This window comes from Branchiostoma belcheri, unplaced genomic scaffold, assembly GCF_001625305.1.
Source record: "Branchiostoma belcheri isolate BF01 breed outbred unplaced genomic scaffold, Haploidv18h27 scaffold298, whole genome shotgun sequence".
Classification (NCBI taxonomy): Eukaryota; Metazoa; Chordata; class Leptocardii; order Amphioxiformes; family Branchiostomatidae; genus Branchiostoma; species Branchiostoma belcheri.
The window spans coordinates 130153-158089 of NW_017803907.1; the positions used below are offsets into that span (position 1 = coordinate 130153).

General features: G+C 38.9%; 2 protein-coding genes across 2 annotated transcripts in view; one reads left to right on the forward strand and one right to left on the reverse strand.

Annotated features, from left to right (window-relative positions):
• Positions 1–26183, reverse strand: part of LOC109473259 — a 58114-nt gene extending 31931 nt beyond the window's left edge. The window contains exon 1 of the mRNA XM_019773136.1: positions 25777–26183. Coding sequence (XP_019628695.1) covers positions 25777–25929 — 153 coding nt within the window. The 5' untranslated portion in view covers positions 25930–26183. The remainder of the gene's footprint in view (positions 1–25776) is intronic.
• LOC109473258 (leucine-rich repeat and immunoglobulin-like domain-containing nogo receptor-interacting protein 2) lies at positions 6535–17917 on the forward strand. The gene is made up of 3 exons (XM_019773134.1): positions 6535–6627; positions 14481–16831; positions 17434–17917. Exons 2-3 carry the CDS (start codon positions 14908–14910, stop codon positions 17598–17600), a joined length of 2091 nt encoding a protein of 696 aa, XP_019628693.1. The 5' UTR covers positions 6535–6627; positions 14481–14907; the 3' UTR covers positions 17601–17917.
• Positions 26184–27937: the final 1754 nt, after the last annotated feature.

The window sequence follows — 27937 nt, forward strand, 5'->3', positions numbered from 1 at the left end:
CTTGGACTGATAACGGACTGATGATTTGCTATTTATTTTTGTATTATATTTTGATTTGCATTTTGTTTTGATTTTGTATTATATTTTGGTTTGATCTGTAATTCCGTGACCCCGCCCTCACCCTCGACCTTGTTGAAAAGCGGTATGTACCGAACAAGCATTCGAGATTAAATAAAGGCTTACTACTACTACTACTACTACTACTATAATAGGATGCCTAGACCTGTTTTTATTTTTATTTTTTTTCGCCCTGTCGCTTCATATTTTTTCTGAAAAAATCCGAGAACCAACAAATTAAATTGGTGTGGCCTAATACATGATTCCGTGATTCAGGACCAAGGACAGACACAGTGTGTGGTACTGATACATTCTTCAGACCTGCTTAAGTTCCTCACGATGGAATTGCAGTTGCAGTTACATAGAGAGCAGGCCAATCTGCTCTGGAATACAAGAGTCTAATCTGCCACCTGTGAGCAGGATTTACATCAAACTCCATGTACATGATAAGTGTGATCGGTTATCACCAATGTCTTTGTTTTCGCTTTTAGCCGATGCAGGTCGAAGAGAGACCCATCTGTTCTATACTTCAGGTGCACTCCATCTCTTACATCGCTCAGTGTCTGGTTGAGAACACAGGTGAAGAACAGGTTGAAGAGAATTGGGGCTAGCACACACCACTGTAAATTTGACATCATTGGAGATTTGTTTCAGACACTTCTTCCCAAAGAGTACCATGCCTGTCATCTTGTCATGGAATAGGCGGATCAGATTCACAAACTTTCTGGGGCATCCATACTTGTCAAGTACTGTCCAGAGTTCCTCCCTACTGTAACAGTTATAATAGTAACGTTATCGAAAGCTTTCGTTAAGTAAATGAAAACTGCGTATAGGTCCAGATTTTGGTCCTTGCACTATCGTACTGCGGCCTGGCCAGAAGCCACACTGTGCCTCTGTAAGGTGGTTCTCTGTGACAGTGATTAGGAGGTTCAGTACAATGTGTGCTAGCAGTTTTCCGGCTATTGACAGCAGGGAAATACCTCTGTAGTTTCCACATTCTGCTTTGCTGCCTTTGTTTTTATAAAGGGGAATGATCGTAGCATCTCTGAACTGAGGAATGTCTTCTTCTTCCCATATGTTGGTCTGTTTGATTGCCACATTGAGTTCTTGCAGTGTGGGGAGGCAGTCAAGAGTATCTATGTTGGGTCTTTGGGGAATTTTTTCAAGCACTTGTGAGCTCACCATAGATGGCCTGTTCAGTAGGGCAGTAAAATGTTCCAGCCATTTCTTGTTGATGGCATTTTTCTCCTTTAGCAGATTGCCATCAGCTGACTTAAGTGGGGCATTGCTGGGCTTTGGAGGTCCAAATACTGTCTTTATGGCACCAAAGAAAATCTTGCTGTTCTTGGTGTCGCAGTAGTGCTGGATCTCTGCAGCCTTCATCACCCACCACTCATCCTGCATGCAGTGGAGTGTAGCTTGGGTTTGTCTCTGTAGTTGTTTGAAGCGGTGCCTTTTAGTGGGAGAAGACATGTCACTTTGCCATGCTGAAAAGGCCTTCCTACAGAAGTTCTAAGATGGCGTTTTCATTGTCGTCAAACCAATCTTGGTGTGGCCTCCTTTTAGGACCAAGTGTACTCTTAGCTGTCTCCTTCACCACTTTTTTTAACTGGTCTCATTGCTGATGTGTGGTGCTTCCAGAGAGTGGTCCATGGGAGTGCAACTCGGTATCAAGGCTATTTGCAAATTTTCTCGTGTATGTGGGGATGTTTCAACTGATCCACATTGTAGAATGCCCTTGTAGGTGCTCTCTTCTTTTAGGGGCAATATGTAATCTAAGGATTGATCTGATCAAGCGATGGTCAGTCCAACACTCAGCTCCTCTCATGGCACGTGTGATTTTGAAGTCACTGATGTCACACTTGTGGCAGATAGCATAATCCAGCACATGACACTGTTTTATACTTGTCACCTCATAATATCATCTAATCAAGTACAGCATCAACTAAGCAACCTACAGACCAAAAATCATGACAATTCATCAATCCAATTGGTTCTCAAGCTTAAGTTATCTCCCTTGAAACATTTTTCAACAAAGGCTCCTGCAGTAGAACAAGCTGCCAGGGGGCCCAATCTCACATCACTCCAATAGGACCTGCAATAATGACCTCCATGGAGCTATCTCCATGGAGCTACCTCCATGGAGCTACCTCCATGGAGGTAACTTAGTTCAGACCTGCGGCTGAAATTTTCTACCTCCATGGAGGTAGCTCCATGGAGGTCATTAGTGCACACTTCTTCTTGAGCAAAAGAGGTATCTCCCATGCAGAATTCATGACCATAGCATGTCCAGATCAGTAGATATCAAAACCAGATGTTCCCCTGCAGTACCAAAACAAGACGCCAAGGGGCCCAAGATGTAATCACTAATTAATTTTCGAGGTCTCATAAAGGCCCAATATCAAAACAAGCATTGTCGAATTGTCCTGTTTAGAGACACACAGACACACCAAAAACATAACCTTCTTGGTTAGGGTAAATATTTGGCAGCATACACAGTAAAGACATGACATGATACATGTGAGTGAAGACATGACATGATACATGTTGACATGATAATATCCTGTGTAATTGACATATCCCGAGGGAATGTACATTAATGGTAACACTAGACTCTGGGTTAATAGCACCAGTGGGGTATGTAAGGTCACCTCTGTAACTCTGTGTCATGCTTGTTTTAAATACCCACATTTACATACCTTGTATCATATGTATGACGTCATTGACGTCATCATCGCTTGACGATGGACATCCAAGAAGAAGAAGATCATAGTTATACTCACCCTATGTACGTAGAGGGTACATGTAAAATATATTATAAAGATTTCATAAAGATATGTTCATTTTACCATGAGGAAGAAGAAACCTACCATAATGTCTTTTGGGAGTGTCCGCATTTAGTTTCTTTCTGGAATAAAATTTGGTTTCATCAGCAGACAGGACAAATGCTCAATTCCTTTAATGTCAGCTTTGGTGACTTAAGTTCAGAAGCCCCTGTTATAAGTAATCTTGTAATTTTATTAGCTAAAAGATGCATTTATAAAAGAAGAAAGGCCAATCATGTTACTTTCTTTATTATGTAAACTTAATTATGTAAACATACAGTAGAATACTCTATAGCTACATGAAGGGGAAATCTGAAGAAGCATCGTGGCAAATGGGGTACTTCATGTTCTTGTGTTTTTCTTTCAATATGAATTTTATGACTTGAATTATTGTTATGATTATTGTTATATCCAATGATTTCTTATGATTTGAATTATTATTGATTAGTTATGACCAATGATTTGTTATGATTTGAACTATTGTTATGATTATTGTTATGATCAATGATTTCTTATGATTTGAATTATTGTGTAATGGATGGTTCCTTGTATGTATTGTTTGGATGTATGAATTAAAAAAAAGACTTATGATGAAGGGATAATGAAAACACTCACAAGAAAAATATATGAAAACTAGAGTCCCCCAATCTCATACCTTCGCCAAATCTTTATGACTGACAAATTATAGATTATTCCCCCTGATTTAACAAATAGGATCCTCATTTTCATGAATTAAATCATTTTATCATATTCTCAACCAAAAGACAGTCTTGTATTAACAAACAACGTCATTCTAGCATTTCTTCATAAATTATGTAAATGAGGTCCTGATTTGAATACATTATGTTTAATGATGTTCCCCCTCCCTAAACTTTCAAATACCACAAGTATGAAATTCTAGGCAGTTATTATTACATAATAATCAGATTTTCTTATTAATTATGCAAATTAAGTTTTTATTTACATAATCAGTATCTGCCTGTGTTTTGTTCTCAATTTCTCAATCTCAAAATACAAGCTTCAATAGACCTATCATGGAATGCAGCTGATTTATAGAATTTCCCCATAAATTATGCAAATTACATCCATATTTGCATAATTGTAACATAATTATATCAAGCATAACGTAAGCTACCTACATACCAAAAATCACGACAATTCATCAACCGGTTTTTTAGTTATCCTCTTTTGAATATGATATACATGTACTTTCTAGAGCAGTTCTAGAGCAAGCAACTAGTGGCTCAACTCATGTCACTTCTTCCCCAGCAAAAGAGTTACCTACCATCCAAATTTCGTCACCCTAGCATGTCTAGATCATGAGATATCAAAACCAGAAGTTCAACTGTAGTACCATAACAAGCCACTAGGAGGTCCAAACTCTAATCATTTCCAGGTCTCATCAAGACCTACCCACCTACCAAGTATCAAGACAATCCACCAAGGCCTTCTCAAGTTCTCCTTAGTTCATGACAATTGTTCTCAAAACTTCCATACAGTGCTTTTCAGTGTTGATAAACACCATGTACATGTAGGTCTTTTCAGTAACAACAAGAATTCATAGACCTCCATGAACTTCCCTGCAGTTCCAGAAAAAGATGATAGGAGGACCAAACCCACACCACTTGTTTGTGACAAGCTGTCTGTTATGAAAAAGTCAAGCCCACAACAGAAGTTCTGGTGCAGTACCAAGGTCAGCCAAGAGGCCCAGATTTGACCTTGATCTTTGCTTTCCTAAGACCTACCAACATGCCAAATATCATCACAATCCATACAGGCATTCTGAAGTTATGCTGACCACAAGTATGCAGAAACACAGACACACAGACAGACAGGCAGAAAAGAATACCTATATTTTCATGCAGGTAATAAGGAATGCATCCACACTGTTCATGAGCCGTTCATCCTGTGCGTTACAAGCAGCAAACACTGTGAGACATCTTCGTGAATGTACCTTCATGAATGGCCGACGCTAGACGTGTGTCCTAACTTTGCATGCTATTGTAGTTTTGCTGTCTTCAGATCTTAGTGATGAATTTAAGTAAACAGAGAAAAGAAGTGAATTTTATGATATTTCAGCTTTCTTTTGATGGTAAAATTGTGATTGTGTGTACTTCTCGTCTCACGTGAGGAGGGTTGTATCGAACACAATCAGTGTTTGACTGAAAACCCGGCTTACGCAATCAATGCTGTCCCATGGGAATCATGGGAAATGCAGACCACAGTAGTGATGACATTGTTTTTCTCAGGTCGGTCTTCTACAAAACAAACAGAGACTGAAATTTCTTCTGTTTTGTAAAGCTTTATGTTCTTATGTATGTAGCAGTTGTGTGACTGCTTGGCAAGTGTCGTATTTTTCTGGGCACGAGCCGCTGCTACCAAGTGACCCTCTTTTCAGTGCCATCATTTTCATTGGTTAAATTCTGATTTTTGACAAAATGATAAATAACTATAATATAGAACTATACTTTGCTTGCAAATAGAAACTGTATGCATTGGCTATGTTTATTAACCTTTTTAATCAGCAAAGCCAGTGCCAATAAACAAGGCATACTTATACATAATAAGATCATTGAAAAATTCTGTTTGAAGTTAGGGCACATGCAAAGTTACGGCATCCTTCATTATATGCTGTAAAAAAATGAAAAATGATACTAATGTTGTAGAATGCCAAACTCAATTCTAAAGGAAAATAAGAAAATGTGAAGAAATGAAAATGAAGAGTCTAATAAAAGTATCATTTGCCATACCACACTCTGTGTGTTTTGGTCATTTGTTCAACCCTATCTGACATAGATTCATAATTAAGGCAATGTTGTTTTTTTTAGCCCAACTTTTCTTTTATTCGCACACTTGCATCAGTTTTGAGGTTCCAAGAGGATGTCATCCTTATAATCAAATCAACATGGCATTAATTTGCTCAAAAATATTAGCTGTCTAAACTCTTTGGTCTTCTCTACCTAAGGCTAAATGAGCAAAATGTTGAGTGAAAATGACACCACATGATATGCAGTCAGTAGCTTTGGGTGTCAGTTGTAAGCCTTGGCTACAGCAGGCCTAAATGATGCTGTAATCATGGTCAGGCGGCTTGAGAACAGGTGTACCAGGTATGATCCACGGTAAACCTCACCCAAACATGACACCTACATGTTCATGGTAGATTGTAGTCTAACAACATCTCTGAAACCATCATGTACATCACTACAAATCAGCTAACAAGATTAACCTGCCCAGCCAATAAACTATGTACATGTCAACCGTATGGAATGCATTGCACATATCCGTGCTTCTCCTATTACACTGAGTGAAAATCCCAAACAAAATGCAATTTTTCAACCATCAGGCGAGGTCCATAGGGAGGAGGATCTCATTTCGCACAGGTGCCTAAAGTAACTTCAGAGAAGATATTGAGTTTCTGGAGCAGATTATCATTCTAGTCACGTCCTTGTCTCTACAGGAGCAACTCTCTGGAAACACTGTGTATGGATTACTCAGGGTGGGCCTGGCTGACATGAAACAAGGACCATGAAACAAGTAGATAATTGTTCCAAATAATCTGGCGAAGCCACTCCCTGCCCTAGTCATTAACACCAGTCATCCATACCCATTTATCTGATGTCTGACAGGTGCCAGGAGCACATGACCACTTCATAGACTTGTTTCTCATCTGGAGCTACACTGCAGAGGAGGACTTCAGGCCACTGGAAACAGATCCGAGGCATTGTACGTGCAGCACTAAGTGCAGGTAGGTAATGTTCCTTTTGCCTTCAATTACAAGATCTCATATTATACAGGGATATTAAAAAGAATATAGTGTTACATGAATGAATCTGACAACACGGTGCAGCTTTCCTGTGGTGTTAAGAAAACATCTTCTCCCTTTAGGTTAAGTTTCTCCTCTTGCAAATAATTCAATTGTTGGAACATATGACAAAATATCACAGTTCATGTATAACATTGTAGCTACTATAGAGCAGTTTCTGCCAATCTTCTTGAACAAGAAAAATGGATATCATTCAGTTGACAATGCAATGATGTAGTGTTTTGGCTTTATACATGCAGGTCTCAAGTAGTTGTGGTAAAAGTCAACATTTTTCAGCAAGTAAAAAGTCTCCATCACTATATTATCAGTCTTGCATTGTTTTCCAAGAAAATGGGTAATCAGGAAATGTTTCTTGACAAGACAACATTCTGTTTTTTCTACATTTCTTATAAGACAATGTTGATAGATTTTAACCAATCACAGCTACGTGTAATAGTCAGACCTAAATGTACAATATGTCTTGAAAAAGAAAATATTGGCTTTTTTCTTTTCAATGGATTTGTAGCGTGCACTGAGTCGAGTCAAGGAGTGTGTTTTGGATTACAATGACATGGAGAAATGATCATGAAAAAATTACATACATTTTCTTATTAATATGATGTTATTACTATTTTTCCTTCACTAAATCTCATGTGAATTTGAATAATCGAATGCCAACTTACAGTAACAGCAGCTACATGTAGTACATTGTACATGAGTGCACAGTACAAATACTTCATCATATGTCATGTGTGTGTGTGTGTGTGTGTGTGTGTGTGTGTGTGTGTGTGTGTGTGTGTGTGTGTCTGTGTCTGTGTGTAATCAAAAAGTTCCTTCTAACTGTTTGCTATCAACAAGAAACATTTTATGGTATATATGACTTTCAAACTTGTATATGCCAAACACAGTTCAGATAAATGATCAGCCATCATGAATTGTAAAAACAGATACCACACAATGAGCTATTGACATTTACTAAATAAAGTCTTGGTTAAATACAGCAAATTTGAAGAGATGCCACAAGTAGATTTTGATAGTACTTTTAGACACATGGCAAAAATAGGTAAATATACACAAGACTTTGTTATTAAGAAATACACTGAAACCTAACACTACAAATGTGTCCACACCTGATTGTAACAATATACTTTTGGACATAATGTATTACACATTAAGTTATGTTTAGCCCTTATTGTTTAGTATGCGGAATTTCACTTTATAGTTTGGAATTGACCTTACAATAGTCACTGTACTTTTTGTCACACCATAAAGCCTCTGTATAATCTATGTGCATTTCATGAATGATTATGGTAACGTCTTTACAGATTGAGCTCTCTCTGGTTGTCCATCGTCTCCGATGATGACAGATTGAGCTATACCATATCGTATTAGTATACAGATATCATTGTTGCCATAGAAGTATCCTCATAATGATGAAGATAATATCTACATTTCCTTACTGCAATATTACAATTACTAGTACTTGTTCTAAGCTGGTTGAGATGACCATTTCATCTCATCCCCTTTAAACTGATAGCCCATGTTAGATCAGAAATTTAGCAGGAAAGGCTGCAAAAAGTAAGCTTTCCCAAGGGATCTGCATTAAAATCAGCACCTAATCAGATTCTTGATCTGATTTAGCAGAAATAAAAGAAAGTCATCAAGCCACAGAGCCATTCTTGGATTCAATCAGGCCCAAGCTGTTTTTCACTGACCTGGAAAATGAGGGCTTGGACAGGAACTATTGAAACCACTGACATTACACAATACTTCTTCTCCTTTCTAGTGGATTGTCTGTAAAATCTGGAGCAGTAAATGAGCCCTTACCACCTAATATGTGCTGCACAAACAATGGCTCCCATTGATTTTTGCTGCAAGGTGCAGGGCTGTATTGACAAGAGAAAGCCAAGCTCTAATTGGACATCTTATTGCCTGCCTGTTAATTGACTGAGCCAACAAATTCAATCAACAGTTCATATGTCATCAGACAAAACAACGTGTTGAACATCTGTTCTTAACAGCTCTGAAGGTACTACCTAACTCATGGATCACTTATGGAGTTAATGTGCATCTTGCTTATTCCAAACCAATTAAATGTGCACGGCTACACTTGCTTCTTAAAGGAGCACTAAAGTTCAGAAAGGAGTGCTATTTTCCTGTAGATTATGCTGCAATGAATTTATAACTAGCCGACTTTTTACATAATCACTTGTATGACTTGCGCGGCATATGTTTGTGAAGTGATATCAATATCATTTTCCTCCATGCTGAACCACAATCGATACATCCAGGAACTCTTGATTATGCAATGCTTAAACACTTCAAGTCAACATAAACATTTTTGGTGAAAATGATAGGAGACAAACACACTAATAAGATGATTCTTGAGAACTTACATGTACTTGCTTTACTTTGCTTGACCTCTGGCTTGGATACTATTCAATTATCAGAATGTCTAATGCAGTCAGCTGCCAGTTTATTCTTTGTGTTTTGATTTTCTCAACTTATTTGCATGTAAATATTAATTGAACAGATAATTAGATTACGCCACTTTTGAAAAAGATAACTAGATTACGCCATTATATTTCATAATCAATATTTTCTGCATAAATGAGGGGCGATAAGGACACCAAGAAGGCCAATGGTTGGTAAGATATCAAGGAACACAAAACAGTACAATTTTTTCTTATCCAAGAATACTCCTGCAGGAGGGAATTACCTCCTTCATGGAGTAATAAGAGTTCCAAAACCTCATACCTTTACCAGATCATGTCAATCTTTACAACTGACGAATTATAAATGGTTCTCATTGCAAATAAGATATCCATTTGCATGAATTACATCAGTTGATCATATTCTCCATCTAATGAGTCTTTTAAGAAAGAAAGCTTTCCCAGCATTTCCTCATAAATTATGCGAATGAGGTCCTAATTTGAATAATTTGTTTAATGATGTTCACCTTCACTTAACTTTCTCAAATGCCACAAGATGCAATTGACACCTGAGTATTTTAATACTTATTTGCATATTTAACAGGAAATTGCTATAATTTAAAAATTATAGCAATTTCCTGTTAAACATGCAAATTAGTTTTTAGATAACAACACCATCTAGAAAACTTGACGGTACTTATATAAAGCTGATGCAGGTAGTCTATAACACAACATGGTGGAAACATACTACAAACAGTCCTAATAATTATCGAGCATTGCCAAATATCACCATCATGGTAGTGAAATGCTGCGGGCTGAGTCTAGCAGGTCATGTGACTCTTGGAGAACCAGCAGAAAGGCTCCTGCACTGGACTCCTGGGAGTCACGTGATTAGAGCCCGCCATCTTGAACACGGAGCCGCTGTAACTCTAAAGTAAATTCTGCTAAAGAAAGGAACTTAAAAAGTGTGTACAGCATGGAACCTTAGCTGAAACAGATTTTTGGGTGGCCAGGATTTAGCTCCCGTTGAACTGCAGTGAATTTTTCGAGGGAGGGTATTAAGTAAAGATGAACCGTTGGGAGGATCGTCATGATTTTTGGTATGTAGTTAGCTTTTAATGCCAAGCAAGATTGTCAATTATGCAAATCAGGATGTAATTTGCATAATTTAATGTGGAAATTATATAAATATGCTGTGTTTCAAGATAGGACTATTCAAACTTGTGACATGTTACTGAGAATGAGAGGAACATCAGCAGATATTGATTATGCAAATGAAAACCTAAATTTCATAATTAATGCAAGAATGCCATAATTTCATACGAAATTTCATACTTACTGCATTTGGAAGTCAATTGAAGGTGAATATCATAACTTATTCAAATCAGGACCTCATTTGCATAATTTATGAGAAAATGCTACAAAAGCTTTGTTTAGATAAGACTATCAGTGGATGGAGGATATGATCAACTGACATAATGTATGTAAATGAGTATCTTATTTGTATAATCAATGAGAAATATTTACAAGCCATCATGTTAAACATCATCTAACAAAGGTATAAGTATGAGGTGGTGAAACTGTCACTGATTATGCAAATTAGATCCTGATTTCCAAAATCTATATTTTTAAAAAGAAACTGTTTCCATTCAAGTACCTGCATTTGATACATGTATGTCTAACTGAAGGTCACATATTGCACAAGTGATTAGAAGCAGTTTACAGATGAACATAAATTTTGAAATAACCATGGGAGCTTCTGAAATGTCAGAGAGAAGGGGACATATCTGAGTGGATCTGTAATGGTAGCTTGGGGGCAATGGGAGATATAAATCAATATGAAGTATTTACTAGATGCATCTTTCAATATTGTCCCAAGACAATCAAAGACAACTCCTAACCAGTACCACGAGTTCCATCATGATTTGACATGCCATCATACCTTTGCCAATCATTACATGTATTGTGTACTTAATAGTGCACACCCCAATTCTTCCATGACCTGGCTCTGGTGGCGTGGTAAAAAAGTAATGGAAGAGTTTTGAGGGTCTAAGTTTGAGTTCACATTTAACGTTATCATAATTTGCAGCAAAATAACATGAGATACTAACAAAAAATTACATGCTTGAAAAGTGTACAAAGTAGAGCTGTGTACCTAAACAAATTTTAGGTACAGGTACAGGTACAGGTACACAGGTTTAGGTACAGGTCCGGACCTGAACCTGTACCTGACCAATTTATATGCTCTTCTGAACTCCTTCAATAACAAAAAAACATAAATAAACTTGATAGTTAAGGTGTATTCTTTGTTTATGGCGAATGCTCAGACAAAAAAAATATAGGCAAAACTAAGTGTTTTTGTTTTCATGAACACACTGTCCTTACACAGGGACCCATTGTTAACCAGCTATTTACACATTTGAGGTCACAAATAGGCATAAAATTGGTGTGAAATTATTTAGGTACAGTACCGGTACTGAGGGATTAGGTATTTTGGACCTGTACCTAATCAATTTTTCCGGTACAGTATCGGTACTGCGTACCGGTACACAGCTCTAGTACAAAGTGGTGTTTTCTTGGTGAAAATTGGTTTTGGCCGGTAGCCTTACTTTGTAGGTATTCTTCCGCGTTGAAAGTGATCCATTTGCCCCCGATCGGCCTCTGTGGCATTGTGTAAGCTGATTTGCAACACCTTGTGGCGTAGATGATCGAAAAAAATAGTTATGGCTTATGACCAGTTAAACTGCAGGCACGTACATAGGCACGTTGGCACGTCAGTTGGTACAAAATGTATGTTGGAATGGTTACGTACATTGAAGCAATTGAGAAATCATCACGGTGATGCCATTCCAGGCCATGCCAAGGTAAGGCACGACAAGACACTTGGCAAGGCCCGGCCGGGCAAGGCAAGGTCAGGCAAGGTAAGGCCAGGCTATCAAAATTCTGTATCAGCTCTTAACACATGAAAGAAAAATATTGTTTTTTTGTAACTGCATAAATTATGTAGATCAGGTAATGCAAGGTTACGTGCAGGCCCAGTTTGACACCTTTACAGTCAGTTATCACACGGCCACACTTCGAGGTGTGTCGTGAAAAAATGAAAGGTCAATGAGAAATAAGGAATAGAATCCTTATATGTATAAACTATATATATATCTTTTATAGCCCGGCCTCAGCTGGTTTCACTGGTACATATGTTTAACATTCCATATTTGGTACATTAAAGCATTTCAGAAACCTTGCATATGCCATGCCATCACGGTGGCTCAATACATTGCAGGATCGAATCCCGATATTGGAATCTTTTTAATTTACTTTTTAACAATCTGTTGTTTTGCTTTTAACCTTCAAAAACTATTTGTTCTTAGTCTTTTTAACAATGCCAAAACCCCAGTATTTTTAAAGATCTTCCAAATTCATTTAGTTCTTTTCTGAGGCCAGCCAGCTTTTTAAAAAAAAGCTTTTCTTGTTATGTTTACCGAAGGAAAACATATTGTTTTTACTCAATTTCCTCTTCTCCAAACACTAACCTCTGACCTGGCCAATGACATGATTTGTTGATGTCTGTCACCATGGTGACTGGTGATGGGTTACATAATGTTGCAAACTTCATGGTCTGCTCTGCTCCTGTCACCATATACTAGTGGTACATGTAATACTATGTGAATATGTTTGAGTAAAAATTAACAGGGCAGACCATGTCCGAAGGTAAACATTCTGCATTTGCTTTGCAAATGTTACTTCTCTAGTTTATGTTTTTAATTCTTTAAGAAAATTTCCATTAATTTTGGCATGAAAATTATGTTTTTCTGTTCACTTTACAAAAATTAAAGAGGTTGAGGAAATCAATTTCTGCTGGTCTTGTAGCTTACATCTGGGATATCCTTGCAACCCTTGCTTATAATGTTATGTAGTTTTCTTCCAAATTATTCCCTTGAAGAGATGGTGGTCTCTTATGCTGTCCTCATGTAGAACTGTGGATGGACCTTCATGATATTTGGTTAGTTGGTAGGTGTTGGCAAAATGAAGAGCACCCTGGTGGCTTTCTGCCGTACAGCAGTGGAACTTCTGTTTTTACCTTAAGAAGAAGGTTATGTTTTCAGGGCATGTGTGTGTGTGTGTGTGTGCGCGCGCACGCACGTGTGTGATAACTCGAGAAGGGATTGTCTTGATATTCTATATTTGGTAGGTGGGTAGGTCTTGATGAGACCTCGAAATGAATAGACTTTGGGCCCCGTACTGGGAGTACGTTGTGTAATTTTGGGCCTCCTAGCAGCTTCTTTGGACCTGAAGTCGGCATTTTTTGCAAATTGCAAACAACTGGAGCACCAATGAATGGTTTTTAGTTTTTGGTAGGCAGCTGCAGGTGCCTCAGATAAACATAATGAGATACATATTATGCAGATCAGGACCTGATTTATGTAAGAAACATATTCTGTGATGGGCTTGATGGACTCTGATGATAACAATTGTCCAAGTATCCGGGGACATCTGGTACTGCAATGTACAATGTAGGTCAACCTGCAACATTTTTTGGCAGTTAGGATGGCGCCTTGAAAACAACATACTAGTTCAATCAAGTTCACCAAGAAGTCTAACTGGGGGCGCTCTAACTTCGGACATGCCCTAACTTCAGACAGATTTTTTACTGATCTTTTAATGCAAGTACGCCATGTTTGTTGCCACTAACTTCGCTAATTAACAAGGCAAATAAACATAGTAAATGCATACAGCTGTTATTTGCATGCAAAATATAGTTCTATATACTTATTTATCGTTTTGTCGAAAAAGGTCACTGCATTGTGGCGGCTCGTGCCCAGAAAATGACCTGTACCAAGATTTGACACAACTTCTGGTGGGCCTAGATTTTTTCTGGTACGCCCAATTGTTTTGTGTTTGGAGCACAGTGCTCCTAAGCCAAAAAGTTAGTCTGGAGCCCTGGAAGGGCTTATGAATAGTATTAATGAATTTCTTATCCAAGTATGTTGTTTACAATTATTTTTAATTTTATGTTCTTAAAATACATTTATCAAAACCTGACCACTCTCTGACAACTAGGGATATAGCACCGAGTGTCCGATGTTAGGGTACCCCCTGTTATGTCTTTGATAGTGCATTTGTGTGATTTGGCTGCAAAAAACATTGTTCTTGGTTGTAATTATACATGTCAGATAATCTAGACTATGAAAAATATTGCATATTCATATACAAGCATAAATTTTGCATATTCATTTACAAGTATACTTTTCCCACATTAATAATATTTTAAAAAATATCTACACTTGATGAAAGCATGTGTTCCACAAACTCTAGTTACTGTTAGTATATGGTTTACTGATATTTGAATCTCTTGTTCACACTCAGATGTGACTGATTTTGCAGAGGGAATTATACTGTATGAAGAAGCTGATGTGATACATATAAGGTGGACCATGACAACGTCTACAGATAGAAAGAAGAAAGAAGACATCAGAGACATCAGTGGCACTAAAAATTCTTAATTGGTCAATGATCACTGACTGACAAGAGAGAAGACAAGAGAGGAGCCTGTGATGTCCCAAAGAACTTGGCTAACCACACCAGATCACCTGACTATTCTCAACAGAAGTGTTAGGATCTTCAACATGCAGACGTTTGCTGATTGCTGAACTGCAGTCCCCTCCAGTAGTGTCCAGTGATTCCAACCTACGTCTACAGTTTCCACCCTGTGCATAAGAACTGGACCACTAACCCTTTACAAGCACTTCACTTCACTTGAGTAAACCCTTATCTTGTGACATATCATCTCACCATGGTACAGACTCCGTTATGTCCAGTGCAGCTCAAAAGATTCCTTTTTCCAGTGGTTTTTATTCTGTGCATTTTGGCAGCAGTCAGATCTGCAGAGGAAGGTTCATCGGACCAGTGTTCTGTGTTGTTTGCAGTGGCCGACAGTGCCGCTTTACAATGCCTGTGTAACCATGACACCAACACAGTGGACTGTCAGGCAAGGAACCTGACTGTGGTGCCTCCAGGATTCCCCACTCGGATGAAACGCTTGAACTTGGAGTACAATCTCATTACTACACTATCCAAAAACCAATTAGGTTCCATCCAATCACTCATCCATCTTGACCTTTCCAACAACATTATAAACAAGATTGACAACAATGCCTTTAGTGGGTTGATTAACTTGAAAATTCTTGAACTTGGCAATAACAATCTAAAAATAATACAGAATGGAACGTTTTCTGGGTTGTACAATCTTCATCAGTTGAATCTGGAATCCAACAAAATAAATAGCATCCACCCCCAGGCCCTGACCTCTCTGAACAACCTTAGGCAATTAAACCTCCAGGGCAACAAAGTCAGCTCAATACAATGTGCCCTTGTGCAGAATCTGACCTGGCTGCAATTACTGTCTCTAAGGGCCAACCCTATCCAGCTAATTGAAGACCAGTGTTTTTATGGCCTGATTAACTTACAAGACATCCAACTAAAGCGCTGTGATCTGACTCAAATTAATAATGGCACCTTCAAATATTTGGTTCGACTGTCAACACTGAATTTGGCCTGGAACAAAATCAGTCAGATATCACAGTTTGCTTTTCAAGACTCTGTACAGTTGACTCGACTTCACCTTAACAATAACAACATTTCCAACCTTCCTGCCAGGGTTTTTGCAAACCTTACAAACTTACAAAAGTTACACCTGCACCACAATCCCATCACATCCCTCAGTACAGATCTGTTCACAGATTTACAAAGTCTTGAATTTCTACTTCTACACAACTTGAAACTGTCCTCCCTACAGGAAGAAACCTTTGTTGGCCTTCCTCCCTTACAGTATCTTGATCTAAGTAGCAATTATCTACAGAATTTACAGAAGGGATTTGGCTTTGTGTTTAAGCCTTATTGGCATGTCAAACTCTCAGGTAACCTGTGGAGGTGTGATTGTGAGATACAATCCATCTATGAGTTTTCCTGGATTGCAGATGAAGTGGTGTGCAGGTCCCCAGTGAAGTTTCAGGATATGTCACTAAATCAAATTCCTTACTCAAATTTATCGTGTACACCACCTAGCATTGCACTGATGACACCATACACCTTAGCCATGATAAATGATACAGTTTTCTTGCACTGTAATTCAAGTGGTTTTCCTACTCCATCACTGTCCTGGCTCTTACCACAGGGGACCATGATTAGCTCCCTACCAGGTACTGGCCTACAGTCTGAAGGTGAAAATGGCTTGACACTGGTAATTGAAAGTGCTCAGCTCAGTGACATGGGTATGTACATCTGCAATGCTAGTAACCCTGGTGGGAAAGACTTTCTCTTCACTTATTTGAAAGTTTTTGACCCAAATTGTGTGGTAAGAAGAGATATGGGGAACAAGACTTTGGTTAATGATTCTTCAGATACAGCATTTGACATCAAAGCAAACTGTAGTTCCACTGACTTTTCTGACAGCCTTTCTGGTGTCATTGCCCTAGGATACTCTGAGTCCACTTCTATTACTGAGACTAAACTTTGTCCAGATAATGTCCCCTGTACAAATGCACCAAACAAATGTTTATGTACGACAGATTCAAAGTCTCAGCTGAATCAACCACAGATGGTCACAGCCACAGCCCTAAACTGTAACTACCTGGTAACGTGGTTCATTGTCGGCATTGTTGCTGGAGTCAGTCTAATCATCGCATGCTGGATTGGATTTACTGTGATATACCGAAAAAAGATCAAGGAAAAAATTGTCTTGCAACAAGCAATAGAGAAATGGAAGCGAAAAAATAATCAGAGGGACTTAAACAGGAAGCCAGCTTTAGGCATTCACGGCCATCAGACAAAGCGGCAAAAATGTACGAGTAAAAACATCTCAGCAACTTTATCATTAGATGTATGTCTGTCAGAGAATGGAAACAAACCTAGGACAGCTCATGTTGCTTTTGCAGAGGATGGAAATGATATCAATGGGCAAATTAAAAAGCCTTCAAATCATAGTAGCCTGTTAGATACTGATAATACCAAGTCAGAAGATCGTAGTGAAATTTTTAATGAACAAACCATTGTGGCAAATGAGACGAGTTCTGCAAAAGGTTTGGTCACAGCACAAGGCAAGGGAGGTGCTAAATTTCAACCAAGTGGCCATGTTCAGAGTTCCAAAAGCAGGAGAAAAACTTCCACTGGACATCAGATGGGAGGAAAACACCTGGCTAAGGTTTCAAATGAAGGTCAGACTCATAGATTTCAAGGAAATGCACAAGCAAATTTTGTACATACTCCAGGAGCTGGCAAGCAGACTGGTGGACAAACCATCACAACAAGTACATCATCTGTTAAACCATCCCCTACAGCATACACTTCACAATCAAACATCACTATGATACCATCTCCTTCAGCATACACATCAAACACCACTATAAGACCGCCCTCTACATACAATTCACCATCTTCATTTTTGGGGAGAATCTACTCTGGTTACCTTGGCAAGTAAAATCATTGTAAATTAACTCTAATATATAATACTGTATAATTCCAAATGTACTGCTCAAAACATTTGTCACATAGCCAGTTTCATCAAGGATCAATGGATTATAAATGGATCAATGGACTTTAAAGCTACTTGGTTATAATTTATAGGGCTTGTTGTCAATGAAATTTACATAATACAACTTCTCACTTTGGCTTTTTTGTTTCAAAAAAGTTTTTAGCTTTTAGGAGCAAGGTCGCAAGTACAGACATTTAAGAACTGGGCAACTTTCTTATACCAGGTGAAGTTTACTACAAACATTGAAAGTAACAAATGGCAGTTACGGAGGTTACAGTGAAGGGCATGACTAAAAAAACATTTTGTTCAGCAAGGGTGGCTATAATTGGCAGCGAACACTAATTTCTTCTTCCCTCAGAAACCCAGAAAACGTACAATATGTCATTAAAACAGCAATTTCTTGACCTGCAATATGAACTTCACAACCGTCTAACTTAAGTGGTAACAAAGGTTACAGAAATCTTTGGTAATGGAGGTTACAGAACTCTCCAAATCTGCAGCTATAATTTCTTCCAAGTCATCAACCAAAGTACATGTAGTGTGGCGGTACATTTTTAGTGAAACATAGTGAAGAAGGCAATAGTGAAGAAAGCAATGATGATGTCCGTGATTTGGCTTATATCTATCTAGTCATAAAAAGTGGCATTTGCAGCATTTGTACACTTGAATGAGAAGGAGCCATACAGATGTATTACTGAAGGAGTAAATCTTGTATGAACACCAAGGTTAACTGGAGCTTTTTTACTAATACTAGTAGTACATGTATGCTTGTATATAGTCTACATGTATAGAAGTGACATTAAAAAAATACTTGAACAAAGTCACAAGAACTCACAGAATGCAATGACCTTGATTACTCCAAGGTACAGATTGCTTTGGGCATGAGACCCTCTCATCCTGTGTACCATCTCCTCTGTCAGTTGTTGCAATAAGTTCATATTAATAAACCCTGAAACTGTCCAGAAGTCTAGTAGTAAAATCTCAGATTTTTGTATTTGAGAGTTTTAAGGTGGCAGAACACAGTTTTCGGCCTATGGGGATTCCTATAGTTAAGCACCCCGAGGTGACTCACTTCGACGAGGTAGAAATTATAGTAGGGTGCACTAGAGAATCACGGCCAACTAATATGTTGAAATATACGGTATATTCTACAAAATAACTGAAAAGCAAAAAAAGTTATCATTTTTTAACATAATGACGACCACTTTGATTTGGCCCTCTACCGGGGTCAACGGAACTGCAGCCGGCTCACCCTGGAACGTGGTTGCGTAATGCCGCGCATTTATACACGAACAGGGAAATCTTCACATTCCAACTCATATTGTGTACAAGCCGATACCTTTCCTTACCACACAGTGCAGTTCATTCATGGCTACCTCTCACATAAGTTGCTTTAGCCAGGATGCAAGAGGTTTGTCTGCACTACTTTCTATACCCGTGTCATAGACTCCGGGGGTTGCGGATAATTACTGTGTTCTGCGACCTTAACTGCAGATACTTAAAGTTAACACTGAGTTCAATACAGATATCATTGTCTATATGTACACACACACACACAATATATATATATATATATAGAGAGAGAGAGAGAGAGATAGAGAGATAGATAGATATGTAGCCTGTAGGTAAAATAATATGTACATGTATGCTTATTGTATTATGTACATGTATTGTGCACCTTTATGCTGCGTAAAATCTACATTTCAAGCATATGTAACGTTACATGTATATATATATGGGCTGTTCAGAAAAGGAAGTTCCATGTACATGTATGCTTATTGTATTATGTACATGTATTGTGCACCTTTATGCTGCGTAAAATCTACATTTCAAGCATATGTAACGTTACATGTATATATATATGGGCTGTTCAGAAAAGGAAGTTCCAGTCCAGACTTTTTACACTGTTTTCTTCACTGCCTGATTAGTTTACCTAGCCTGGATGCCATACTTTTCTCAGGGCCTATAGACAGGCCAGTCCCCAGTTAGTACCGAGGGCTAATGGACACTGTCGAATTGGATGGTTGCCTTGACACTGTAGGATCTGCTTGGAGATTACCAGTCACTGTGGGGTAAAATTTTCTTGGGGACATGTTGGCCTTAGAAGTTAGAGCTGAGAGGCTAGCAGGTATATTGGCCCTGGCAACAGTCTTGCACCCAGGCTTAAGTTTTAAATACCCTATGTTTTACTATATATGCATTTGCCGAAAATTCAATAAATTATTACTATCTTACGTGTAATATCCCTGGTCCTAATTATGGCCATGGATATTTCCCTACTTTTGACTTGTCGTGGCCATAGATGATAAACCACAAGTTTACAATTTGTTTGTCATAGCATCATTGCACTATACATGTACCTCTACTATTATAATAGGTGCAATATGTCTTTTGTTTGTTGATGATCGATGTACTTTGAGGTGAGGCATGACATTGACCATGTCAATCTTGTGCCCAAGTGGATTTGCCAAATTCTATCTTGTGCCCTAATTATCACCATAAATTAAAAATTCTTGAATAATAGCCTTTCCTATAAAGTACAAGCCCAATACAAATTGCAAACACAAGATTGGTATTTGATAATGAATATACATGCTACACTTGAATGTGGCAAGTGCGCCATTCTAGTTTCTGTATTTTTGCTGGTAACTTGTTAGAGGGTACGGCCTTCACCAGTAGCCATCTTGCATGACTCGGAGAGCTCAAAGTTTTATCTCACAAACATCAGAGTCGAGTGAATGCAGACTTTGAGCTGGTAGTAAATACATGTACCTCCAAAACCACATTACAGAATGTAATATGGATAAACAAAGGATGGTCCCATTGTCCTGCATAATCCACGACATCGTACATGTATATATGGCGATAATTAGGACATGGTGATAATTAGGACAAGGGATGTAACATGTACCTGTACCACAATCTGATATCATCATTTTCTTTAAAAGTTTTCCCTAGGGCATGAAACAGAAAAGCACATGTTCACAATGTACAATGTACATTGTTGTATAACATTACATCACTTACATGAGCACGTCAGCAGAATGCACTGCACCTGTGCAAAACCCATAATGTATTTTGTATACACATATGTAATTTTGTAGCACTTCGGTAGAATGTCTCAGAAACTTCACATTTGCGCATATAAGGTTAACATCCAGTCTTGTGTTGGAAAAAATGTTGTCTGCAACGGCAAAATTCTGATGCAACGTTGACCAAACATCCAACAAAAAACGTTTGTTGGATTTTGCACAGGCTTGGTACATTTTGCCAACATGCTCGTGTATGTGACATAATGTTACAACAATGTACATCGTGAATAATGCTTTTCTGTTTCATGCCTTGAAAATGCAAAATATTTATATTTCTCTAGTTTACTTACTGTCATCATTATCAATACTGCAGAATATATACATTTGCAGTTATCTTTTCATTATTATGCATTTCCAACATTCAGGGCTCGAAATGGGAACGGGTTTTCTGCGCGTGAAAAATTTGCACGCGCGTGAAAAATTTGCGCATGAAAAATAAAAGTCCCTGAAATATGTCAGAAAATATGCAGTACCAAATTCTTATGCAGTAAAATGTGATCCTGTGGTATAATTTTCCATCTGTAACTCAAAATTTTTGTTGGAAATTTTAAGTCCCTTGGGAATAGGTTAATTTGCATATTTTCCATAAAATTTGAACATTTGAAAATCACTTGAATTTGTAAGAAATACATGGAAAAGTTACTAGTATAAGGTTTAGGATGGAAAAATGTAACAATCTGAAGCTTTTCTCCATTCTAGAAGCTTGCTTTCATATTTTAGCAAACAAATTCTTTCACGCACAAATTTCAACCTTTTTTTGGGCGTAAAAACTTAACTTTTGAAAATCACTTAAAATCACTGAAACATTGACAAAATACTGCTATGTAGTCTAGAATGCAACAAAATGATGTTCAATTCTGTTTTATGTGTTTTTTTCAAACTATTAAGCTTAAAACAGCAAAAAGTTTTTAAAGTCCCTTGGGAATTGGCTAATTTGCATATCTTCATGCGCAAATTTTTCACGCGCGCACACATTTTTCACACGCACAAAACCCCATCCCGCTCAAAATACCCACGTGCAATGTGAAAAATGCACATGAATTTCAAGAATTGCAAGTAAAAATATTCTAAATGTGCACCTAGAAAATACTGACATACCATGTTTGCAGTGCACCCCAGAGTAGGAGGGGGAGAGGAGTGTGTTTCAGGCAAAGAAGCAAACATTTAAGTGTACATTTAATATCTTTTATGAGCAATAACATATTTTACTTTAGATATCGTGCACAATAATCAAGGGAAACAAATATGCAAAATAAAAATAATTCATTGGCTCTCAGACTGTTGGTAAATGTGCCGTATAAAATGTCTTTATTTTCGGGAAGGGAAGGAAGCTGTATGCTGTGGCAGGCTAAGAAGGTTATACTTGAGGTAGTAAAACAGTTGCAAACCGACTAAACATCATTTTACGCATAAATTGTTTTAATTGCACCTAAAATTTTGGCCGAGTAATTTTGCACGTACCTGAAAAAAAGTATTTCGAACCCTGTTATTGCATTTTGAACATAGTGTCAAGTCTTTAAGCAAAGTAAAATTCCTTGCCTTTACTCATACATGTAATATGTAAATGATTATGACATTGTCTAGTTGAATGTATTTCTTAGGTAGTGTGATAAGAGTTGAAAGGTGAACTTATCATCAAGCTTGCTGTTAAGTCAAAAAAGAGCACTGTCACACCTAAGAAAACTCCCTTTAGCTAGGCCATCACCAATTCAATTTCTTGTTTCTGAGATTTTTTTATTGGTATAACATTATTAAAAAACTGTAAGAACTACAAAGACGAGGAATAATCAAATTAGTGTGACAAAGTTAATGATCAAGGTCACTTAGGTGTGTAGTTTAGGAACTAGTTGCTGACTATCATTGTACTTATCAGTAATATCACATTCTGTCATCTCCATGTCACAACAGTTATTTCAGTAAAGGAGGTCCTCCTCACAACAGAGTACTTGTACTGTTTTATGTATAATTGCATTAAATTTGTGTGTTTGCACAGTTGCACCTGATACAACCTTTTGATTCCAAATTGATAGACTTGTTTGAATTTTCATACAATGTGGTTAGCAATTGAGGTCCTGAGAAATGTGTTGACTTTTAACAATATTTTCAGGTGTTGCAGCATATTATCATTAATTATTAATATTCTTTTTCATAGAACTCTAGTTCATAACGTGATCAGTAGGATGCAGGGCCCTGTGTGCCGACGCCACTTTCCCCGTGAGTTCCACACAAGGCGTGCAGTGCATGTGGAGCCTGTGATTACTTCAGTACCTTTCCCACACTCACTTACGAGTAGGTGATTCAGCAGGGCCGGTAACGCTTAACAGTAAGGTTCAGGACAGTCGCAGTGCTCAACAGTAAATTGACAAGCATTTTTATTCGAGCTGCACTGGATTTGGTATTTGGTGAATTTGTGAGAAAAAGTGATCACTGAAAAAATTAAGTATACCTCACATGTAATAATGAAGTACGCATGAAAGGTACTTCACACTTGTGTTCCCTGTGTCTCTCACCTGCCCTGGTACCCGAGTACGCCACAAATAAAGGGGAGTACGAGTCGGCCAGGGCTCAACGTGAATTTTTTTTCCGTCCGCCCAGGTTTATCGATGGATTTTGGGATCTAGGGGGGTTGAAAAAAAATAGTTAAGAAACCTCCTGTCTCTCTTGTCTAGTTTCCCTTCTTTTTTGATTTTGTTATACCCCAATTAAAAACGGGGTCCAGGGGCATGCTCCACAGTGTAATTTTGGATTTTCGAGTCTTTAAAAATGCAATTTCCTGCGTCTTGAGAGATTTGTGGATGTTTTCATATTATGTTAATTTTGTCTGTCAAGGTTGACGGATTGGTTTAAAAAAAAATTCCGTCACACTTCGTTAAGTCCTGAAAAACTGATGCTGGCTAGAGCCCAGAAGGTACAAACAATGTAGGGGGGTCTGGGGCATTCTCTCCTGGGAAATTCACAACCTTCAAACCTTCAATGCTGCATTTTTCTGCATTTTGAGAGGCAAAATTTCACACAACTTTGGTACATAGGAATGCCACGAGAACAAAGTCCTCCCCCTCCCAAAATCCAAGAAGTTCGTTCTACCAAGAAGGTAGCATTTTAGCCAATGGCCATCTTCGACGTCATTGAGCGAGACGCAGCATGGGATGCTCTCCCTTCTTTGCAGTGATTTGCGGGTATACTGTGCAAGGGGGGGGAGTAATGTGTACTGAAGAGGTGGAGGTTACAGGGCTTACAATTTGGACTTAAAGCCCTCTAGATTGTTGCTGAGGGCAGTATTCCCTGATGGTACGTGGGAAAAAGGATTTTTCTCTGTAGAGAGTTCTGCATTTAGGCAGTTGGTATGCCGCAGAGTGGGTGAGGTGCCTTGGTTTTGAGCTGCTGTAGGTGGGTTTCGAACAGCAGTTAATAATCAGTGAGCCATTGCAGTACTTGTAAAAGTTAATCAGCCGTGCTCTCCTCCGGCGTTCTTGTAGTGAGGGCCACTGGAGGTCGCATAGCATGTCACTTGATGTTTGTCTGTAACTGTGTAACAACTGAGTAGGGATCCCAGACTGAGCTGGCAAAATCTACTAACGGGGGGTGCCCTAATTCCGACCTATGTTCCATGGAAACGCATACCTTTGGCAATAGTTTATTTGACCAAAAACCCGCCCAACATGAGATATAATATTGACAGATAAAGATCACAACGATTAAAGCTGCAGTGCTGTGTATTTCACTTGAGTGTAGCGCCTTGCACCCAAGCGTAATGGTTCGCGAAACTTCAGCAGGTTTTTGGTCATTTTGCCGGTGGAACGTTCTATCGCAACAGGGGTGCCCTAATTCCGACCCAGTGTTTAACACAGGTCAATCTGAGAAGAGAGTTTAGAAATTGTAATAGGAATGATTTGGCCTCGGTCAAATCAGTTAATTAATGGACGATCCCCGATCCCCACCGGGGGGGCTAGCCACTCCAGCTCAGTCATTCTGAGGTTTGGCGCGGGGCAGAACACACGTGTTTTCCCCGCCCACCCTCCCGTGGATTTACCAGTCTTTGGACTCAATAAATGTTTTACCAAGCCCACTACCTTTCTCATCCTTGTCTGAAAGAAAAAGTGCAGGTAATTCACAAATTATGACTAAAACAATCTACAACTGTTTTCTGTTCCAAACAAGTCTTCTTTTTACGATTACGCGACTTGCTCCAAAGCGACTGTTTGAAATGCAAAACCTGCATTTTTGACACGCTCGTCAACCCCCGAACAAGCGTCGAATTCACACAGATTTTTCACTCGTCTGTTGTCGGAGTGTAAGAACTAAAACAAACTTTGTGAGATTACCGATATCAACACAAAAACATTGTCCAATCTTGTGGTTATTTTTAGGCACGTGCTTCCATGCATAACGCCACAACAAGGATTTTTCAAACTAGTTCGGTATTAGGGATGGGTCGGAATTAGGGCCCCCCCCCCCCGTTATAGGCCGGACAAGTGTGAAGTAAGCTTGTTCCTTGATTTTACATGCTCTGACGTTTAGGTTTCTTTGCAGGAACCCAAGTGACTTGTTTGCCTTGTTTGTAATATTTGTAATGTGGGAATCTCAGCTAAGACTCTACTTTCACCTCTCGAATAAAAGTATCTGAATAAAAGTACCCCCCAGACAAAGTAGTGCTTGTGACACCTAGATACATGACCTCGGGGACCGAGTCAAGTGTGTGACCATGCAGTTGGTAGCTTCACGATGAATATACTGATAACGCTTAACGTTGAATTAGAGCAGGCCGGCAACGATTAACGGTGAACTAAAATTTCCAATAACACTTAATGAAAAAGGGAATCACTTCGCCCCCCCCCCCCAACACACACACACAGGTACACAAGGCATTCACACACCACACACAAACAAGACCCGGTTTACACACAGGCAAATTCCTTGCGTATGAAAATTGTGTACGCAAATTGTGGTCTCTGGGTGCTCAGTTTTAGGCTTGTATCAGTTCAGAGTCAGTTGTCAACACTTGTAAGAAACAGAGATGATACATAATTTCAAGCCAAATTACCTTGCCATCGTCACACATGTCTCGAGTGTACTGCGCTTGTCTAATGCCGTGGCTTCTCCTGACCTCCTCCTCACCGGCACAAACGAGCAAAATCCAAGTCAGAACTATTAACGTTAATGTTTCACGAACTTTCTTGTTCCTGGTAGCAGCCATTTTCACCTTTGACCCTTGGCGGAAAAACCTGCCCAATCTGAAAAAAAAGTGTCTCAATCGGGGTTCCTGGCAACGCTTATGCTAAGAGCTAACAAGGCTGAACTCCAGCCTAACTCTACAGGAGATCTGCTACAGTCGTCGCGGCTACTTGGAGATAATGTTTGCGGGTAGAGGACTGTCTGAAATCCAGGGTTTACGGAAAACTTCGGGCGTCCAGGCTAGTACGTCAGGCAACTCAGATCCACCCATTCATATCCTCACGAAAGTGGAGATAAGACATCCAAGAAGCTGCGCCCTCTAGCGGAATGCGCGGAAATTACACCCACTACACTGGAATGTAGTGGGTGTAATTTCCACTACAATTTTGCTGACACACATCTTTTTTTTACATGTATGTCCACAGTCCTACTAGTGAAGTTCCTGGAATCCCTTGGGAAAACCTTGTTGGGGATGACGTACATTCCTGGGGACGTTCACTGTACACTCAGGGGAGGGTAACGTTTAGACTAACAGGTTACAAGGTAACGTTACATGTACAAAATGTAAATATCATGCACAGTAAACTTTGTAATAACGATATACAATTGCTAGTAACGTTACCAGTGTTCAGATGCAATGAAGCTGATGACAATGTTTATTAGTATACTGCTGCTGGTGATGACATATGATATTTAAGGGTTAATGACCCGCCCGAGGTGAATATGGTGTGATAAAGCCTTGTCAGTGGCTATAACCACCGAATAAAGCTACCAAGTGAGCGCAGCAAACAAGGTGGCTTTATGAGGTGGTTATAGCCACTGACAAGGCTTTATCACACCATATTCACCGAGAAAGGGCGGGCCATTAACGCTATTATCATATAGCTAACACGATAGCCTATCCAAACTGATGTAGTGAAGAGTAGTGACACAATGTACATGGCAATGGACCTATACCATTATTACGTCACAGTTTGTTTACCGCAATGAATGCCGGTCAATCGACGTCTATATTGTACAGGGGTGTGTAGCGCGATGTGTGTTTCTGTAGCGCTAGCCTTGATATAAGGCCTTTAATACAGTACTACTTTCGTCTAATGCACCCATGCGGCATGTAATGCTGTGTCAACACAACTAGACGCAGCAAAAAGCAGACATACCTTACTTTGAAAACTTTGAAATGATCTTTATTCAGCCGCCACGCCACGTCGAGAGTTCGAGGCAGTTTTATTTTCCTTCCGCGAAAGAAATTAGTCCGTTCCATGATTTCGGGGGCCGACACGCCTTACCTGAAAGCTTGTAGCTGAGGTCTGCAATCATTTATCTTCCTAACTTTAACTGATTTATAATGTGTAAGCTTCATTGTTACTCCTATACATTTTTGAAGCAATGGCACACCGTGATCCTTTCAAAAATTTGACCAAAAAGCAGGTAATTTTCGTGCAATTCCCCTTCTCATTTCTAACTTGTTGTAGATTCTGATCCAACAGGAAATCTAGTGTGTATGAAAGAGCAAAGATTATACTTTGTGTTGATATATAATTATAACTTGTTATCGATTTCGAGGGCGACATGCAGATGCCCCAAAACGCGTTCGATTTAGTACGTGGCGTGACGGCTGTTATTCTTTAACTGACCGTTCTAGAATGTTCTTTAGAACAGGTAAACAAACTGTGACGTAATAATGGTATAGGTTCATTTACCAGTTGCACATGCTGAATAGAACATAGAATATTTGTTCCATCTGGAGTCACCTGAGGTCACTGGGGGGTTCACGTTCTATCTGGGTCACAGGCAGGGAACAGGTGTTCTTATGGGAGTCACCCGAGGTCATTGGAACACAACTCAAGTTATTTTTTTTAGAAGAGAATCGTGTAATATATGGGTCACCCGAGGTCATATACGGGTGATTATTGGGTTGTTTAATGTATGGATTGGGATGATTAAATACCCGGTTTTGACTCTATTTGTGACATTAAGGCGTCATAAGGAATGTGGAATGGAGCCTTCTGATTGGTCAACGTCACCCG

Excerpts from the sequence above, each read along its gene's own strand:
- LOC109473258 (XM_019773134.1), top strand. The coding sequence starts at position 14,908 with ATGGTACAGACTCCGTTATGTCCAGTGCAGCTCAAAAGATTCCTTTTT. Across the intron at positions 16,832-17,433 it reads TACTGTGATATACCGAAAAA|AAACCATCCCCTACAGCATA; the intron begins AGATCAAGGAAA and ends ACATCATCTGTT.